We start from the raw sequence: 20450 nt of genomic DNA, 5'->3' as shown, positions 1-20450 counted from the left end.
TATATGTGTAGCTTAGGGAGAAAAGATACAATTTTTAAAAGTCATGTGGTATATACTTTTAATACTGAAAAAAAATTCTTTTAAAGTGAAGGGAAAGGAAAATAAATAAATAAATATATAAGTTTATCATATCTGTCCCAGCATATGTTGCCACATAAGGAATCAAATTAAAGCACATACCTCCTTTTCCAGCATCAAGCCTTCTGCTCTGAGGTTCTTTTCAAAGGTGTTTCTTCTGTCATATTGTATGTTAGATTTTCTATAAACCAAGATGTAATCAATCCGCTTTTTCCCATCTTTAAATAGGAGGCCACTGGAAGCTATGTAATTCATGTCATTCTGCAAACAAAGCAAAGGTTTTTGATTGATAATGAAAATACTCCTACAATATAGAGAGATATAGGATAGGATAATTTCTGAGAAAGTTGTCCCATATGACTTTGGAAGCCATTGTTATTGTTGTGTACCATCAAGTTGAATCCAACTCACAGCTGACCCTCTACCAGGTTTTCAGAGGAATTAAATCACAATAGAGGAAACTGCCCATCATCCTTCTGTACGCAGAGCAGCTGGTAGCTGGTAGATTCGAACTGCTTGCCTTCTGGTTGGCAGCACAAATTCTTGCCACTAAGCTACCATAGCTATTTTGAAAACCATTAGTGGGATATATAAGCAACTTCAAATAACAGCGAAGATCAGAAAATTATTAAGAAGAAAGAGGTCTTTATTTCATGAGATGTGAAAAACATTTTCTTGGCTCTTCAACAGTGTACTATGTATGTATTGAAAATAAAAAGAAATCAGTATAAATTTTTCCAAAAAAAGAAAGTTCTTTTTCTATTTTTTTAAATAACTTATGTAACTTTTTTATGACCTGCTCAATTTCTTCTTTTGTTACAAGTCTGTTCAAGAGTTCTACATCTGTTCATATCAATCTTCTAAGGGCATGAGTTTCAAGGAATTTGTTGATTTCCTCTAAGTTTTCAAAATTTTCAGAGTATAACTTTTCATAATATTCCGATATTATAGATTTAATTTCCTCTTGTTCTGTCTCGATGTCACTTCTATCATTCCTTAATCAAATCAATTGTGTCTTTTTCTTTTTTTTTTTTCTTTTGTTAAGCTTGCCAATGGTTTGTCAGTTTTATTAACTCTGTCACTGGCAACAAGAGAAATGCAAATAAAAAACACAATCAGATACTATTTCTCCCCAGTAGCAAGTGGCAAAGTTTAGCAGGGCAGTTAGCAATAAATGCTGGAGAGGATGTGGAGAGGTGGGAACTTACATATACTGTTAGAGGGATTGTGAATTGGTACAACTACTATGGAAGGAAGTTTGGCATTTCCTAAAAACGCTGAACAGTGAAACTCCATATGACCCAGCTATTCTACTACTAATAACATATCACAAGAACTAAGATACAAAAGGAGATTTGTATGTTGATGTTTAAAGCAGCATTATTCACCATCATAAGACATGGAAACAGCTGAAATGTCTAACCAAAACTGAATGAATTGAGAAATTGTGGTACATTCACACAGTGGAATACTATACAGCACTAAGAAGCAACAATTTTGAAAAATACTACCTAACTTGGGAGAAACTGAACAGCATTGTGCCAAAAGAATTAATTCAGTCTTATAAGGACAAATACTGCAAAAGACCATTATTGTGAAAGTAGAAGGATAACTGGTAAAAAATATATGGGGATATAAAGAGGAAAGGGGTGGCGACAGAGGGATGAGGATGGTAAGGAGTAAACCACAGGGTAACACAATTTGGAAGCTGGAGGGAAGGGGTAAAGGAAATGGAAAAGATCAGGTGGGGACCTGAAAAGACAGGGTAACTGTGGGCATAGTCCAATGGTGATTACTTTCATAAAACACAATGAATAGGACAGATTAGAAAAACACAAACAAAATAAAATAAAAGGAGAAAGAAGTTTTAAAAGTCATCCAGGTGAAGCAACAGAAAAGATGTCTGAGAGATTTTCACCCAAAGGTAAAATTAAGTTACATCAGGAACCCCAGATGGGCTTTCACTTTTTTAGTCAGAACAAGTTAAAATGTAAAGTGAATAAATGAATAGAAATTGGGAAAGCTGGGCTCAAGGACAGATATCTATGTACAGAATTTTATTCAGTCAAGGGATAACTTTTGAAATTTCTAAGTTCTTCTGAGTTATATGCAATTTAGGGAATTCTAGTAGCCTAGTGATAAGGATTACGCTGGCAACCTAAAGGTACATGGTTCAAATACACTAACTGCTCCAAGGGAGAAAACTTGGCAATATCCTCCTGTGTGATTAACTGCTTCTGAAAATCTGCTTGGAGGGTCCAAATCAATGGTACACAACAACAACATATACAACTTGACTAACCTGCTAACACCCAGGAAGTCATAAGAACCTTGATATTGTATATTAATAGTGGTAATAATAACAACTATCAAACTACTAACATTTATTATTTGCTATCTACCAAGAACTTTATAAAAACATTAACTTACTCTTTTTTTCCTTTAAAGTTAATATTAGGATGTTGTTGACCCTCCCTCTGGTTTTCAGAGGTAGTAATCAATTGCCCATCCTTCTCCTGTGGGGCAGCTGGTGGCCTCGAATTTTCAGTACAGCTTCTTGCCATGAGTATATAAAGTCAGAAGGTTAATGGCATTCTAACTGTTACAGAAAATAGTGAAGTCAGGACACTAACTCATTTGCTAATTTATATGTTGGTCTTGACCACTATATTTAAAAATATAAAGAAGCTCTAAAAGTACACATTTTATGAACTTAGCAATGATAGAATGATTTTAGGAGGCTAACTCAAAGTCCACTTACAACTTCTAGAAGACAGAGACAATGAAGGCTTTAAGGCCAGACATGATTTAACCTAAGATATTCAGTCAGTAATGCTCCAAAATCTTCTCTTATCAAGATCACTAATGACCTATTATTTATTGATGTACCCAAACATCAGTTTTAATTTCGCTTCTTACTTTGCCTATTAGCCACTGAGCCACTTTTCTTCTTAATAAATATACTTTGCCCTAAAACTCAGAATACATCATTTATTTGTATTTTCTTCTATTACAACGAATGGTTCAGCCCATTGCCTTGAAGCTAAAATTGACCCATAGCTGACTCTCCAGTGGGTTTTCAGAGGCAGCTTAATCACATGAGAGGAGATTACCTATCTCTTTTCCATGGAGCTACTTGTGGATTCATACCATGTTCTTTTAGGATTGCAGCACAGCATCTTACCACTAGGCTACCAGTACTCCCTAGTGAGTTTCTAGAAGACTAAATCACATAGAAGGAACTTGCCCAACATTCTCCCAAGAAACTGCTGGAGGATATGAACTGTCTGCCGGGTAATACCTTTGGGTAAGGGACTCCCTGCAGATTATGCAATGATAGCACCTTATTTTAGATATGTATTCCATATATAAATAACTTAATTTATATATACATACACACATATATATGTACTGTTGTTGTTGTTGTTGTGTACCATTGAGTTGAAACAGACTGACCGTCCAACAGGTTTTCACAGGCAGTTACTTGCGTGAGAGGAGACTGTCCATCCTTTTCGCAGAGTAGCTGGTGGATTCAAACTGTGTTCCTTTGGGGTTACAGCACAGCTTCTTAAATTTAGGCCATCAGAACTTTACACAAGTATAACTTTTATAGATATCTTTCATTGGCATTCAATCTTTGCATAGATTGGTAATACAAAGATGACTGAAAGCAGTGGGTCACCACTACAAAGCCCAAATCCTGAGAGAAATTCACAACTCTCACAGGCCTGCATGTACCCATGGAGCTCTGGCAGCCTCGGGAGTAAGGATTTATGCTGCTAACCAAAAGGCAGGCAGTTGGAGTCCAGGAGCTGTTCAGAGGGAACAAGATGGTCACCTCCCACACAATTCACAGCCTCTGAACGCCCACCGGGAGGTTGGCTATGAGGTGGTTCTGACTGGAGAGCAGCAAATGAATTTGTGTGACCCTCTCTAATAGCTTATTAAGTATGTTAAAACATGTGTTCACTATTGGGTCTTTAGATGATTCAAGTGATTACAGTGCTCTGCCTAAAAGTTAGTGGTTCAAACCTATTCAGATGTGCATCAGAGAAGCCTGACCATCTGCTTAAAGATCAGACGTTGACATGTTGTAAATAGTTTCACTTTGCATACATGTAGTTACATGAGTTTGAATCAACTTGACAGTAATCAGCAACTATGCTCACCAGAAGGACAACTTTTTATTTTTAAATTTTTAATCTATTGTTGAAATTGTTACTTAAGCCCCGAATTGGAAGGAAATATATTGCATATATGCCATTGTGTCCAGGCACAAAAAGTACAACTTCGTTAATTGTTTGATATAATAATGGTTGCTCGAACAAGAAATCAAGCCTCACTCCTTGAGTTATCTGAACAGTGAAATGTTTTCTGATTACAATGTGGCATGCATTTATTTTAGAATCACTTTATCATGTTATTGTTCCTAGGGGACAGAATAAAACAAGTTTTCTCAGAGAAGCGTGGATATAGATCATTAATCAGACACCTAATCTTTCAATAGTTTTAAAAACAACTCAATTATTTAATGCTTTTGTGAATCGTAAAGATGGGATATTGTCAGAAAAATTAGTCTTCCTAAGGCAATATCTCTAGAATATTCACGCATGGCTCATGTTGAAAAGGAACCCTTTGGAAGTAGTTCATACGCAATATATCAGAAGTCTGTTGATTTTCCTGACCATGTACAATTTAGAGCGTTCTTCAAGAAAAAAACAATGGAACAACCACTTCAGTTTGTGATAAGTGTGTTTATATTTGTGTATGTATGTGTATGAATAATTTACTGGCTCTAACAATATAATAAGCATTTGTGAACACTTACTATGTACTCATGAATGTGCTCAAGCTTTAAGGGCATAAATAGGAATAAGACATAGAATATTTTTAATGACTTTAGCACATACCAAGGATAACAAGCATGCTATTGATAACTTATAATATTATGTTATAGGCTTAATAAAGCAAGTATTAGCTATAAAAAGTTGAAGATTATTATAGCCAGAGGAAACAAAATTCACAGATAGTACTGTCAATAACCACAAATCACAATATTATATACTGTGGTAGCCATAGCCCTCTGTCAAATAGATACAAAATAAATTATGCCACGTAATTTATTGCTGATTCATTATCTATTAGCTAAACCCAAGTTACACAAACACATTGAAGAATTAGACAAGAATAGAATTAGACACATAAGAGATGCAGCTACATTTGAGTTTCAAACTTAAATATGTGTGTTAACTGCTCTTAGAAATTTAATTTAATCTAGTTGCGGAGCCTGAATTTCTACAGTTGATGAATGGAGAGAAATGATCAAAAGTGCAAGATTATTGTTAATTACTGAGAAAGATAATTAAGCGTAAAAAATTCCTTGTAAAACACCTAAATTATTTTAAGAGTTAAGAAGAAAATGGTATCTATTATCACAAAACTGCTAGAAGAACAATCAAGTTCATCCTGTAAAGAGTGAAGCCAGGCTGCTCGTTGGAGGCAAGGGTTCTAAGGTTTCATTTGACATACTTTGGACATATTGCAAGGCGGGATCAGTCGTTGGAGAGGGACGTCATGCTTGGGACAGTGGAGGGACAGCACAGGAGAGAAAGACCTTTGATGAGATGGTTTGATTCAGTCACTGTGGTAGTGGAGAGAGGTGTGTCGGAGACAATAAGATTGGTACAGGACAGAGCAGAGTTTAGGACTGTTGTACATAGAGTCACTATGAGTCACAGGTGACTCAACGGCACATAACAACAGCAACAACATCAAAAAACAACATAAAGAACTGAAAGTAGGCAAATAAAAGGGCAAGGAAAGGATATGATTAATTGGTTTTCTTTGTAATTGGAATTTTTTAAATTGTTTCCCAACAATTCAAATTAACTCCTTTTTAGAGGACTTTCTCAGGATAAAAGTTGCTAGAAGCATCAATAAGTAATACAGAATTAGAGCAAAAAGAAGAAAATATTCATTGTATTAAAATTATTAAATATAATACACTACAAAAAAAGTACAGCAAGAAAAATGATAAATCACTGAATTATTTGGTCAATTTCTGTAGTCGCTACCTAAGACAAAGATAAAACCAAACCAAAACAAAAAAAATCACCAGCAAAACCCGGAATCTGAGGAACAAACTTCCCTAGAAGCTCACTCATAGTCTCTCAATGTTAACTTCTATTCCTGCAAGGTTAACATCATCTATTTTCTATATTTATCTTCTGTCTTCTAATTCTTTTTCTTCATTTTTATCAGCTAAGTTTATATCCTTAAACATTTTATTTTAGTTCTGTCTGTTTTTAGCCCTCACAAATAGGCAATCACAAATTGTCTTCTGCCTCTGGCTTTTCTTATGAAATATTATAAATGTGAAATTCATAACTAAGTTACATATAATTGTTCTGTATTTCATTTTAAATCAGTATTTCATAATATTAATATAACAAAAGGTTATTATTCTTTCTAGGATTGATGGAAATTTGGGCTATTCCAGGTTCTACGAGAAAGAACACTGTAACAAAAACATGTATATTCATTTTGTAGTATATATATACATGCTACATATACCATTAGGTATATATTTTAGAGAAATATTGTTGGTTTACAGGGAAACTTATATCTTCAATTTTAGCAGATAATGCCACTTTCCTGAACCAATTTATGTTCTCATTGGTTATATCTGAGTTCTTTGTGCACCTTTAAATTTTTAAGAAATTTATCATTTTACTTAGTACTGGTTGAAAGAGTACTTAGTATTACTTTGCTGTTATTGTTATTGTTAGATGCCATTTAGTCGAATACAACTCATAGTGACCGACACGATGAAAAAAGATATGAATCCTGTTCTATACTGTGCCATCCTCATACTTCATGGCTCACAAGAGCTCACTGCAGCAGTCACTATGTCAATCCACTTGGCCGAGAGCCTTCCTCTACTTTACCAACCCTCCACCCTTCCCAGCATCATGTCCCTCTCCAAGAAACAGCACTTCCTACCAACATGCCCAGAGTATGTGAGGTAAAGCCTCATCATTCTTGCCTCCAAAGAGCATTCCAGCTGCACCCTCTCTAAGACTTGTCTGTTCATTCTCTTGGCCATCCATGGGATATTCAGTGCTCTTCTCCAACACCACAGATAAAAGGTGTCAATTCTTTTACTGTCATCCTTATTCATTGTTTAGCTCTCAGATGCATAGCAAGTAATCAGAAAGGCTACAGCTTGAATCAGGAGCACCTTAGTCCTCAAACTTAGATCACTGCTCCTCAATACTTCAGAGAAGTCCTTAACTGCAGATTTTTCTAGTACAATGCATCTCCTTATTTCCTGACTGCTGGTACCAAGGGTGTTAATTGTGGATCCAAGCAAGATGAAGCTTTTAACAGCTTCAATATCTCCATCCATCAAGATGCTGTGTATTGGTCCAGTGGTAAGAATACTTTGCTGTGGTGGTGCTGTACCAATGAGTCAGAACCAACCCCTAGTTGACCCTTTAGCCAGTTTTTAGATGGGAGAAGATAGTCCATCCTTCTCCCAAAGTAAAGAATACTTTACTGTGGTTTAAATTTACATTTAAGTGCTCTTGCCTTTTTCTAAGAAAGGCATCTCAGAAAACAAGGATTCAAATATCCCCTTTTTTGTGTTTTTACTTCTCACTACTGAGTCATATTTCACAACACAGAGATACTGTAAACTGTAACATCATTGTATTCAATTCTTCTCTTCTGATTAAGCTTTTCGGTTCTGTTGAAGAAAGTTCCCCCATTCCAAGATCATGAAGGCTTTGTCTTTCATTATTTTCTAGGTAATTTATGTTTCCCAGTAACATTTTAATCTATAGTCTTCTCTAATTGACTTTTTGTGGACTAAGCAATATGATTAGGGTCACATTTCAGTTATTGTTATTTTGTTATAAGCTTGTTTTGTTATGTTATATGTTGTTTTGTTATAATTTGAGTTGCCTGTGACACATAATAACCCTATGCACAACAGCTCTGTATCCTGTCCTATTCTGGGCCAATCTCACTGTATCCAACATGTCTACTCCATTACTGCAGTTACTGTGTTAATCCATCTCATTTTGGGTTTTCTTCTCTTTTACTGTCCTTCCACCTTTCCAAGCATGACGTCCTTCTCTAAGGACTGGTTCTTCCTGGCAATAAGCCCAAGGTATGTGAGATGGAGCTTCAAAATCCTTGCTTCTAAGAAGTCACTTGGTTTTACCTTTTCTAGGACAGACTATTCTCTTGGCAGTCACTGGTAAGTTCAATACTTTTCTCCAGTACCTTAACTCAAAGGCATTAATTCATTCTTCTGCATCCTTAGTCATTGACCAGCTTTGTAATGTATAGCAGGTAATTGGAAAGATCATGGCCTCGATCCATGGTACTTTAGTCTCTAGCTTGACATCATTGCTCTTCAGCACTCTACAGATAGATGTCTCTGACAGCAGTTTTTCCTAATTCAATTTCTTTTGATTCCCCGACTGCTGGTGCCAACAGTGATGATTGTGGAACCAAGCAAGCTGAAATTGTTAATAATCGCAATCTCTTTTCCATCTATCATGATGATGCCCAGTTGTAAGAATTTGTTTTCTTTATGTTGAGCTTCAATTCACATTGAAGACTATAGTCCTTGACCTTCTGCTGCAAAACCTTCAGGTTCTCCTCATTTTCAGGAACCAAGGTTGTGTCATCTGCATAACGTAGGTTGATGTCTCTTCCTCCAATTCTGATGCCACATTTCTCTTCATAAAGTCCACCTTCTTGAATGATTTCTTCCATCTATAGATCATAAAGGTATGGAGACAGGATGCATCTCCGACACACTCCTTTCCTGATTTGGAACCATGCAGTGTTTCCTTGCTTTGTTCTGGTGACTGCTTCCTGGTTCTAGAATAGGTTTCAATGTGTGTACAAGCAAGTGTTCTGGGATTCCCTTCAAGGCTTTTATTTGTTTTATCCATACAATTATCAAATAGTTGCCACACCATAGAATACAAAGGCTTCATTCCCTTTGCTCTGCAGACCACTTTCTGTTCTAAATCTAGTTTTTATATGCATGAGTATTGAATACATATTTCAAGAATGTCCATAATCCTTCCTCAGTCCTCTGGTTATTGACAACTTTCTCTTTGTGTGGGGCCAAGGTCCCACTTGGGACAAGGTATACTCTACCTTCAGTATAGAAACCCAGATTCAGTTTTAGGTGTTTTGCAAGCCTTTGTCTAATGCTCAATACAGTATGAGGTACAGTATGTCATAAATGAGATAATCTTTTTGGTTACTGATGCAAAAAGAAGCTCAGAATGCAGTTCCTGATGCGAAGGGGAGAGGACACTTAGCCACCCAGCTGCACAGCCCAGTGTGAAAACAGACAATGGACTAAGTGAGTGTGACTCTCCTCCCAGAAGTTCACTGGCCATTGGGCAGGTATCAGTGTGTAAGGCCAAGTGTTTGAATTGAATTTTGTAATTATCTCCTTTACTTCCAGGAATCCCTGATAGGGAGCTCGGTGGCTTAGTCCAAGGGAGTCGTGCTGCTATGCTAAAAGCCAAACACCAAACCTCGCTGGTTGTTTGAATTCACTAACGGATCCTAAGGAGAAAGATGGCCAATCTTTTCCCACATCACCTACAACCTTGAAAACTCAAGGAAGCGTCAGCTATGACTGGGTTCTGGCTTGATGCTAAGGAAAGTAAGAATTGTATTTAAAGCAACCAGTTTCTAACCAAAGCATTTAAAGTTTAAACCCACCAGACACTCTGAAGTACATAGCTGTGGCAGTTGGTTTGCATGACAATTTACAGCTTTGGAAATGGGTCATTTCTACTCTGTTGTACAACATGGCTGTAATTCAGAACTGATTTAAAAGCAGTAGGTATTTTTTGCTCATTAATTTCCAGCAATGTTGTTTGCTCTTTGTCTTTTTCTCTCTTTCTATGGCAATCTGTAATAGAAAATTAGGAGATGTCAGTCTAGAGTCTGTTCTTATGACACCTCTGACACCATAGTTCCAGCTCCATAGTTCTTAGAGAAAAGCTTTCACTATCTTATGTGGCTCTAATTTGTTTCAGTGCTGCAACCATTTCCTAATAATAGCTTTTGCTAAGGACATTGCCTATTATAGAGAACAATCTAGTTTAGTTTTTCATTTCAGACAAATGGGAAATTGTGCCATTGAGATAGCCACATATTTGCAACAACAAACAAAAAAACAAAGAGCAGCAGAAAATATATCATAAAATAAGAAATTACATACATATGTGAGAATAGCCAAATTTACTAATTAACTAACATTAATTAATTAAATAATTAACAAATATCCTGATTTCTCAGAGATACTTATAATTTTAAAATAGTGCACAATAGGAAAAGAATGTTCTAATTTTGTAACATCCTGGGAATAAAAAACATATTAATGCAAGTATGTCCCTGTATACCTAAATTAAAGTAACACCAGAGGTGGAATTTCTATACAAATTTTCCTGTACAATTCACCCTTGACGATAAGTTCTCACAAAATCAAATGAAGGGCTAATTTCAACTCACAGTCATGTGGGGCAGACCAGAACTGTCCATGAGTTGGGCAAGGCTATAAACCTTTAAAGCAGATGGACACATCTTTCTCTGTCCGAGTAGCTGGTGGGTTAGAACTGCAGGCCTCTGTTTAGCAGCCAAATGTTTTAGCCAATGTGCTATCAATCTTCTGTATTATGAGCTTCAGAAATACTAAACATATTAGTATTCAGAATGTTTTACTGCTGTTGCTTATAATGCTGATGAGAATAGTTGTCAAGTGTTTAAGGTATTCAGCTGTTAACTGAAAGGTCAGGAGTTTGAACCCACCAATCATTCTATGGGACAAAGTTGTGCTAGTCTGTTTCTGTAAACATTTTCAAGCTTTGGAAACACTACTGGGGGGGAGGGGTTAGTTCTAGTCTGTTCTAGGGGTTACTATGGATCAAAATCATCTCCATGGCAATGAGGTCCATGATCATGACCACAGGGCCATCAGAAATACATAGTGCTCCATCCTCTCCCCAGACCTGCCAAATATTAATCCTACTTAATAAAATAATAATGCATACAGAAGCATTTACATAAATAATAATCATAAATAACATAATAAGCTAAGGCAAACCAAGTACAATGCTAATTTGCGACTCGACGGCACATAACAACAACAAACAACATATTCACAGAAACACCAAGTGAAGAGTATACCCTTTTCTCAATTCAAAGACACTCAATCTGAAGCCCAGAATTTAAGGCACAGGAGAAGAATACCCTGGATGAGATGGATTGATACAGTAACTGAGCAATGGGGGTTGGTGTGTCAGAATTAATGAGCCTGGATCAGGACAGGGAAGGGTTTAGAGCTGCTGTACATAGGGTTGCTATGGGTCACAGGCTACTTGATGGTACATAACAACAACGTATTATATTGGTTGTTATACACTTGAACCTCTTGTTTAGAGTCAATAAGACCTCATGGAGGACATTTGTATTTAAAAGTCTGTTACATTTTGGAGGAACATTCTTCTAAGTGGTATAGCACTCTTCTGTCAATTTGTTGTACTGAGATAACCTGGGATTGCTGTGATACCAAACCTCTTGCCATTGGGGTGTCAAATGCCATACTGGTGACCCATGGTGGACAGTGGTAGGTGGAGCTCCCAGATTAAGCCGGGTTTGGAAGCAAGAGTGGCATTCATCTCCTAAACCACATGCCTCTGGGAACTGTGAACTGTGAGAAACAACAATACTTACAGAAAGGCTTCAGGCTTTTTGTTCATAGGGTTGCTAGGAGTTGTGCTCAACTCATTGGCAATCAACAACAACAACAATTTTATGAACAGATCTTCTTTGTGTTATTGTTGTTGTTGTCATGTGCTGTTGAGTCTCTTGTGACTCATAGCAAACCTATGTACAACATCCCTAAACCCTGCTCTATCTCTTGCCAACTTTATTGTCTCTGACACACCCACCCCATTAGCTCAGTGATGGACTCAACCATAACATCCTTTTAACTCACAACATTGTACTTGAGGATCAGTCTAGAAAGTTGTTTAATACAATTCCAGTTTTTCTCATTTTTTTCTTCCTTCCTGGAATAGGAGAATATAAGATTTTATAATTCCAAGTGGCCAATGCCAATCCATCTCAGCTCGCCAATGCCTAGTATGCCAATTTTTATGTGTTCCATTTATTTTTTAGCAATATCCAATTTTTCTACATTCATACTTTATATGTTCCATGTTCCAATTTTATTGGATGTTTGTAACACATTTTTGACATCTTCTGATATGAGAGCACAGCCTCTAGTGCTAATAGTCTAAGTGTGCTTTTTAGGAATACAGGAAAGGAAGCCAATCACTACCAACTATTCTGACCCAGAGGCAGGAACAGACAGACTCTAAGGCTCTACTTGCAGACAACGTGTATAATTGTTGAGGCAAAGCTATGCAGTTCAATCTAAGCTGTGGGGGAAGACAAAAATAATAGCAACCAAACAAGACAAAGCACGAGAGACATTCCAGATCTTAAGTTTGACCGAGATTGAGTTTTTTAAATGTCACTCTTTCAAGTAGGAGATTCTTAAGGAGAAAAGAGCATGTGGAGATGTGTAGGACTTTGGATTGCTGTCCTTTATATAGAATGGTAAAACAAACCTCACAACTCAGTGTAGTTAGCTAATGAGACAGCAGGTTTTCAGTGGTTGTAAATCACATGGGAGGAGACAGTACCTCTTTCTTTCATGATGCTGTTGGTGGAACCTACTCCATTTGGGTTGAAGCACAACTCCTTACATACTAGGCCAACACAATATTGTAATCACAATAGTTCATGTTTAATGGTTTGCTTTTAAATTGTACTAAAATATTCTAGCTTTTAAGCTGAGTGAGTTTAAATTCTATTTACCTATCAAACTACTTTGTATCTCTTATTGTAGGTAAAATGTGTATACTGGAAAAAAGAAAGGTATTCAAGATTGAATGTGCCTAAAAGAAAACCAAGGAATACATTTCTATTAACTTGGATAAATAATCTTGTTTTATTTTCCTTTAATAAAACATATGTAATTGTAATGGCAAGAAGCTGTGCTGCAATCCTGAAGGCATGTGTTTGAATCCACCAGCTACTTTATGGGAGAAGGATAATCTCCTCCTGGGCAAAAAACTGTCTCTGAAAACCTGCCAGGGGGGGTCAGCTATGGGTCGGTTCTGACTCTAAGTTACACAACAACACAATGATCACTTATGTGCTGGAAAAAGTCATATGCCTTGTGAACTTTGAACTTACCCCCATGGAGTCTGTTCCTACTCTGAGCTACTGTGCATGAGTTTCCAAGGCCATAAAGAGGGCACCCATCTTTCTCCCAAAAGCAGCTGGTAGATTCGAACCCACTGGCACACACAACTTTTAGTTTAGCGGCACAATACCCCTACAGACTACCATCATAGAATCAGAGATCATATGAAGAATATCAAACAAGATAAAGATAAAAGATAAAAGTATCCTCATGGAGCTAACATTGTGGAGCAGAAAACATATCTAGTAAAGAAATAAACAACAAGAAAAAGTGTTCTACAAATAAGCTTGGAGATGTTGTTATTATGTACTGTCGAGTCAGAACTGATCCAAAGCTGAACCTCCAGAAGGTTTTCAGAAGCAGTAAATCACATGGGAGGACATTTCTCACCTTTCTTCCATGGAGCAGCTGGGTGGATTCGAACTGCATGTCCTCCGTATTGCGGCACAGTTTCTTACCACTATTTTGGGTCATTAAAAAAGTAGAAAATTTTCCCCTTCAAGAGTCTTCAAAATAGATTCTATCTCAATATCAAGAAGTCACAAATCTTCACTACTGTGTCACCAGGTAGCATCATGATAGATGGAGAAAAGATTGAAATTGTCAATGATATCATCATACTTGGATCCACAATCAACACCATCAATACTAGCAGTTAAGAAGTCAAAAGATGCATTTCACTGGGAGAGTCTGTGTCAGAGAATTCTCTGAAGAGCAATGATGTCAACTTAAAGAATAAGATATGCTTCATTTGAGCTTCATCTTTTCAGTTACCTGCTGTACGTCTAAGAGCTGAACAATGAATAAGGATCACAGGTTAAAAAATGAATGCTTTTGAGTGGTGGCATGGGACAAGAGTGCTTAGTGTCCCGTGAATTGCCAAAAGAACAAACACATGTTTTAGTGTCAAACAATCATGCATGCTATGCTGCCCAGTAACAATTTTGTTGTTGTTGTTATGTGCGGTCAAGTCACCTGTGATTCTTAGAGACCCTATTCAAAACGGCCCTAAACCCTGCTCTATCCCCTGCCAATCTTATTGTCTCTGACACACCTATACTCTCATTACCCCAGTCACTGAATCAATTCATCTCATCGAGTGTCTTCCTCTCCTACTCTGTCCCTCCACACACACACACACACACACACACACACACACACACACACAAGCATGATGTCCCTCTCTAAGAACTGATCCTGCCTTGCAACATGTCCAAAGTATGTCAGATGGAGCTTCAGAATCCTAGCCTCCAAGGAGGAGCCTGACTTCACCCTCTCTAAGGCAGTATATGGTATATTCAGCACTCTTCTCCAAAACCACAGCTCAAAGGCATCAACTATCCTCCTGTCCTCCCTAGTCATTGTCCATCTCTCTGACACATAGCAAGTGATTGCAAGACCATAGCCTGTATAAGGCGCTCCTTAGTCTCCATACTGACATCAGTGCTCTTCAATACTTTGGAGAAGTCTCTAACAGCAAACTTCCCCAACACAACATGTCTTTGTCTTTTAATTTCCCAGCAACAATAGCTGTTGAATATTGGGCGGATTCTGAAATCCTATAGCAAATTATCAGCAATCTCCACGCTGTTAATTCCGAGTTTCACTCAGCTTCTAGCAGAGCTCCTTAATCATGCACATAGAGTTTAACATCTTCAAAGCAAGACAGCCCCTAATAACAAAGCTTGTGTTCTGCTTCCATTATGCTTCTATGCTCTACCAACCCAGACTAGATGGTTGTATCTGGTTCTGTATCTCCTTTTGGAACACATATTTTATATACCATCTTTCTACATTATGTGACTATCTAGGTATCTGATAAGACAAAGTCATGAAGCTCCCACTCATAGCAAAAGGTGTTTTATCTAAGAAGCCAGGAAACCAAATGTATGGACATTCCTTTTCCTTTATACTCTTGATGTAAATGGACCTTAGATAACTTGTATAAATTCTTCTTCTAAAGGAAGGAAGCTGCTTCAGGGTAAGCTAGCTTATTGCCTGGCTGATTCTAACACTCTACTACCTTTTCTTGACTTTTAGTTACAGGAATGTTTACTGGTTATTTTCCCTACAACATCTATGTCTTAGAGAAAAGTACAGCCAGAGGAGTCTCTGGAGGCAAGAATGGTGAAGCCTCTTCTCACACAGATTGGGCATATTGTTAGAAGAGGCTGTGGTTCCTTTTGAACATGCTTGGAAAGGTAGAAGGTCAGCTGATGAGAATGGAGACTTCAACGAGATGGACAGACACAGTAATTACCGTGGAATATTGTGGAATACTGTGGAAGCAACGGAATAAAATAGAGATGATGAAGATGGCACAGGATAGGACAGGGTTTAGATCTGCTGTTCAGAGGGTTGCTATGAGTCGTACTTAACTTGAGGACACTTAACAGCAACAAGAATGAGTTGGGGTGTGGGACCAAAACATAACTGTCACCATAAAGGGGACAAGATTCCACTCAGAGATAATATCTTTTTCAATAATATTGTTGTTGTTAGCCTCAAGTATGACTCACAGCATCCCTATGAACCATAGATCTGATTCTTGCCCTATCTTGTGCCATTCTCACAATCTCTGGCATATTTAAGTCCTTAAGAACAATATGTCATGTGGTTATATGCGGTTAGGGTTAAAGAAGGTAGCATACATAAATAAAATTGCCTTTTTCTCATTTCACTATTTTGTTGCTGGTAAAAGGAATCTTGATGGCATGGGGTTAAATTACATGGCTGCTAACCAAAATACCTATAGTTTGAACCCACTAAGTCACTTGGTGGAAGAACAACTTGGCGTTCTGCTTCTGTAAAGATGCCAAGGCTTGGACACCCTCCAGGGCAGTTCTAATCTAGCCTAGATCAGTAAGAGTTACAATCAATTTGGCATTAGGTAGAGTGGAGTTCTTTTCTGTTGCTTAGGTTGATCATTGCACCTACACATAAAACACTAAATAAATGCAGATTAATAAAAATGAATAAATGATAAAATAAGTATTCTATAAGATACAGACATGCTCCTTCTGTTTCCTATTGTCATTAATGTGTTTTTAAGTAGTAACATGCAGGAGAGAGACTGGGAATCCTAAATGAAATTGCTCTGTGTATTCAGAAAAATCAACACTAAAGAAAAGTTTCTTGGAAATTTTAGCTTCCTAAAGTAAAGTGATTCATGAAATTAGGCCATGTAAATTTAATCTGAGAATCTGTAATCGGGTTACTGGAGTATCTCACTGACTTCATATTTATTGAATTGAGCCAACAAATGCTGACGTGTTATACAAGAGAATTCGTTTAACATTTCAAATTTGTTTCAGTTAGTTGGAAAGAGCATATTAATCTGGGCATGAGAATTTGATTATATTTGACTGGCCTTCTGACAGGCACTCACCGGACTTTTATACGTTCAGAAATTTTCAACTTTATCTACTAGTGACATGGCAAAAATTCACTGATTGTGTCACAGTACAGTATTTCATGGTAAGTTTATTCGTTAACTGTTCCTTTATAAAGGATTAGCAGACGTTTTTAGATGCTTAAATAAATCTATATTTACTCTGTCTTATCACTCTGAGGCAGAAACTCAAGCATGGCTCACCTGGGCCTTTTGCTGATACTTTGATAACCAAGGTATCAGTTGTGCTGGGTTGTTATCCGCAGGCTCAGCAAAGGAGAATCCACTTTCAAACTCACTCAGGATGTTGCCAGGAATTAATTTCTTTTTCCATCCAGGGAATAAGTTCTTCTGTTTCTTACTAATTGTTTAAGAGGAATATATCCAGATCTTAAAGGGGACACCCAGATATTTCTGAGAGGCCTCCTTCAGCTTCTCGTTAAGATTTTCCCAACACGGATGCTTACTTCATCAAGAGAGCAAAAGGAGTTCCTGGAGTGAGTTAGCTAGCAGGACGTTTGTTGTTAGGTACTATTGAGTTGAGTATGACTCATAATGACCCTATGAACAAAAGATCTGAGCCCTCTTCCATCCTCCGCCATCCTCGCGCCTCCTGACCCACAAGAACCCATTGTAGCAATCACCATGTTAATCTACCTGGTCAAAGGTCGTCTTCTCCTTGACCGACCCTCTACCCTTCCCAGCATCATGTCCCTCACCAAGGAATAGCGCCTTATAGCAACACGCTCAAAGTTTGTGAGGCAAAGACTCATCATTCATGTTAGCAAGGTGAGAGGTCTTATAAAGTGTAACATAATCATAGGAGTAACATCTCATCCGTTTTCAGCTATTCCCTTGTTAAGAAGCAAATCATATATATGAGAATTGCACAAAGGTGTGAAAAAGGAAGCAGGAATCAAGAGAATTACCCTAAAGTCTATCAAACAAAATGAAGGTTATGAAACAGACATTCTTCTGATCATTCAGATAGGATCCCTAATGCCACAAAAGTTAAACACTTTGATGCTATCTAAAACGTTGACAGTCAGAAGCTATCCAATCACTGTGTGAGATCTGAAAATGGATTTTTTTTCAAGATTATAGCTTACATGATAACATGGAGACATTTTATTCGACTACATGAGGGTATTGTAAGTTGATCATCAACTCAATAATATCTAACAAACATATAACTATAATTGTTGTTGTTTTTGTTAATTCTGTTGAGTCATGGGTGACTCATAGAGACCCTATGAATGAAAGACCTGAACACTTGTATAACTTTCTTTGTTTCTCCAAGTTCATAGGGTTTCCAGAGGCAAGCTATTTTGGAAGTGGATGCCACTTCTGCTTCAAAGCTTGTTTTAATCGGGGAGGGGGTGGGTCCACCAAACACTGTCCGCCTTGGGTGACCAATATTGCATTTGGCACATCAGGTTGACAGTGTTCAGCATCACAGCAACCGAGTTACCTCTGTACAGCCAAAAGACAGACCAGTGCTATACCACCTAGAAGAATATTTGACCAAAAACAAAAGCAGGCCTGAGGGCAGCCCTCAGACCCTACACCATTGAAAAATTCCAGCACACCTACATGCTGGTGGACTGTTAGCCAGAGATCTCCAGTTCATCTGGCAAGTTCCATTTGCTGATACCTACTTGGGGTGAAAAATGAGGCATAAGAATGCTGAGCATTCCATATCTGGCCCTCTTCAAGTTGCAAGAGGCCATTACAACTTCCATTATAAAACCCACTCACAACAAACTTGCCTTCAGCCTGAAGGAAAGCATTTCAGAATTTAAAAATTTGGCATGCCCCCATGTTGGTGCACTGTTAGCCAGAGATGCCAGTTTAGCTGGCAAGTCTCATCTGCTGACACCCACTTGGGGCAAAAAGGAAGGCATAAGAGCACCGAGTGTTCCCTACTGGTCTCTCCTCAAGGTATGAGAGGTCATTACAATAATTAGTAGAAATAATTCAGAAGGGACTATGTAAGTTATTAAGAGTATCAGTGTGAAAAGTGTAAGGGAATCGTGAGGATAGCCATATCTGACCTTACCCACTTTACAAAGGGGAAATGTCCCTTTCAATCACATCAATAACACAAAACAAATTTCCATGAGGTCAGACATGTCCCCCAGGCTCCCATACTTCTTTCAACTCATATCAGCACCGATCTTACTGCTTTGTGGGGTTTTTAATGTGTTGTGATAGTTCACAAACCACACAGAACCATGTTAGGGAAGTTAAATGGTTAGAATCCAGGGTAGTATCAAAATATAGTCAAGACAGCTCCTGGATAAAGATAACTCAGCCTCAAGCCTTATGGCTTTACATCAGTGTTCCCAAGTTCTCAGTCCTATTAATGTTGGTTTCCTGCCCCTGGTCGTCCAACAAAGTTCCCAGTCCTGCCAACATAGGCTCTCTCTACCTAGCTCTAATTTCATGTCAGGTTCCCAGTTTGGCCATGGGTAGCTGTAGCCGGAGCAAGAAAGGTGTCCTACATTCTCTTGTTTCTTTTTCAATGTTGGGAGAGGATCTGTCTGTTTCTCATTCACTATTGGTTTGCTTAATTCAATAGCAAGACTAGTCAATCTCCTTGTGGAATGGTAGATGTATAATTCCATTGTGCCTAGACAAACACACTCCATTCACATATTCCCACTTTTCTTCATAGCAAAGGTAAGCAATGACTAGAGAAAGTTATATTGAAAGATAAACTCCACAATCAGAAAAATACTGGTGACTTAAAAATTGATAATGTGAATTATGAATTGAAGAGTAATGCTGTTAAATTCATAGTCAGAAGAAACCTACAAAGTTTATCCAGAAATATGATGCTGTGTGTCAGAGGACATTATCCACATATACATATATATTTCATATATGTGGGAATTGCACAACAGTGTACAAAAGAAAGCAGAGATCATGAAAATTACCTTAAAGTCTATCAAACAAACAACACAACTACTATTCAAATATTTCAAGCAAGCACTAAAGCTGAAGATGAAGAAATTGATAACTTCTATATTTACACTCAGAAATTGATAAAGCAGGTAACCCTGATAAATTAATTAATAACAATTGGTGACAGAATGCAAAATATGAAAACAAATAGGAAGCCAAACTTTATACCAAACATTACATGAAAACCCTTGCTCAGGAATTGAAGGAATTACAAATTTATAAGTTGGGATTTCTCTTTGTGGCAGCTCACAGAAAATGAGTTGTTTGTTCCCTACAGACAGGAGACAGCTAGGGCCCTCCTAAAGAGGTAGTGTTACTTCTTGTGAAATACTTCCTGAGTTAGAGCATTAGGTTGACAATAGAGAAAAATTTGGCTTCATTTACAAGTAATTTCTTTTATAATTTGCTTCCCCTGATTATCAGTAAATACACAGAGAAACAAGACTTGGGGTCTTCAGTCTAGAACTGCTGGCCCCCTGGTTATGCTCTCTGTTCTATCTCATTCCTGGCTGGCTGTCTCATTATTAATATTTATAAAAGTATTTACCCTGGTCTGCAACAGGGATAGTAGTCAGAAAATCCAGACTTGGAGAAATAGGGCTAAGGATGGATAGAATTATGTACTATCAATGATGTAATCAGTATAAATATATTTAAAGATACACACATAACTGGTGATGAGACACATGGATCAAA

General features: G+C 37.6%; 1 protein-coding gene across 1 annotated transcript in view; it reads right to left on the bottom strand.

Annotated features, from left to right (window-relative positions):
* ANO3 (anoctamin 3) overlaps window positions 1-20450 on the bottom strand; it is a 376853-nt gene that overhangs the window by 155440 nt on the left and 200963 nt on the right. The window contains exon 5 of the mRNA XM_006883709.1: window positions 181-339. Within this exon, the coding sequence (XP_006883771.1) occupies window positions 181-339 (159 nt within the window). The remainder of the gene's footprint in view (window positions 1-180; window positions 340-20450) is intronic.

This window comes from Elephantulus edwardii, unplaced genomic scaffold (assembly GCF_000299155.1).
Source record: "Elephantulus edwardii isolate Elephantulus edwardi_28Jun2011 unplaced genomic scaffold, EleEdw1.0 scaffold00029, whole genome shotgun sequence".
Classification (NCBI taxonomy): domain Eukaryota; kingdom Metazoa; phylum Chordata; class Mammalia; order Macroscelidea; family Macroscelididae; genus Elephantulus; species Elephantulus edwardii.
The sequence above is the reverse complement of the archived record's forward strand: the minus strand, read 5'-3'. Positions and strand labels throughout refer to the sequence as shown.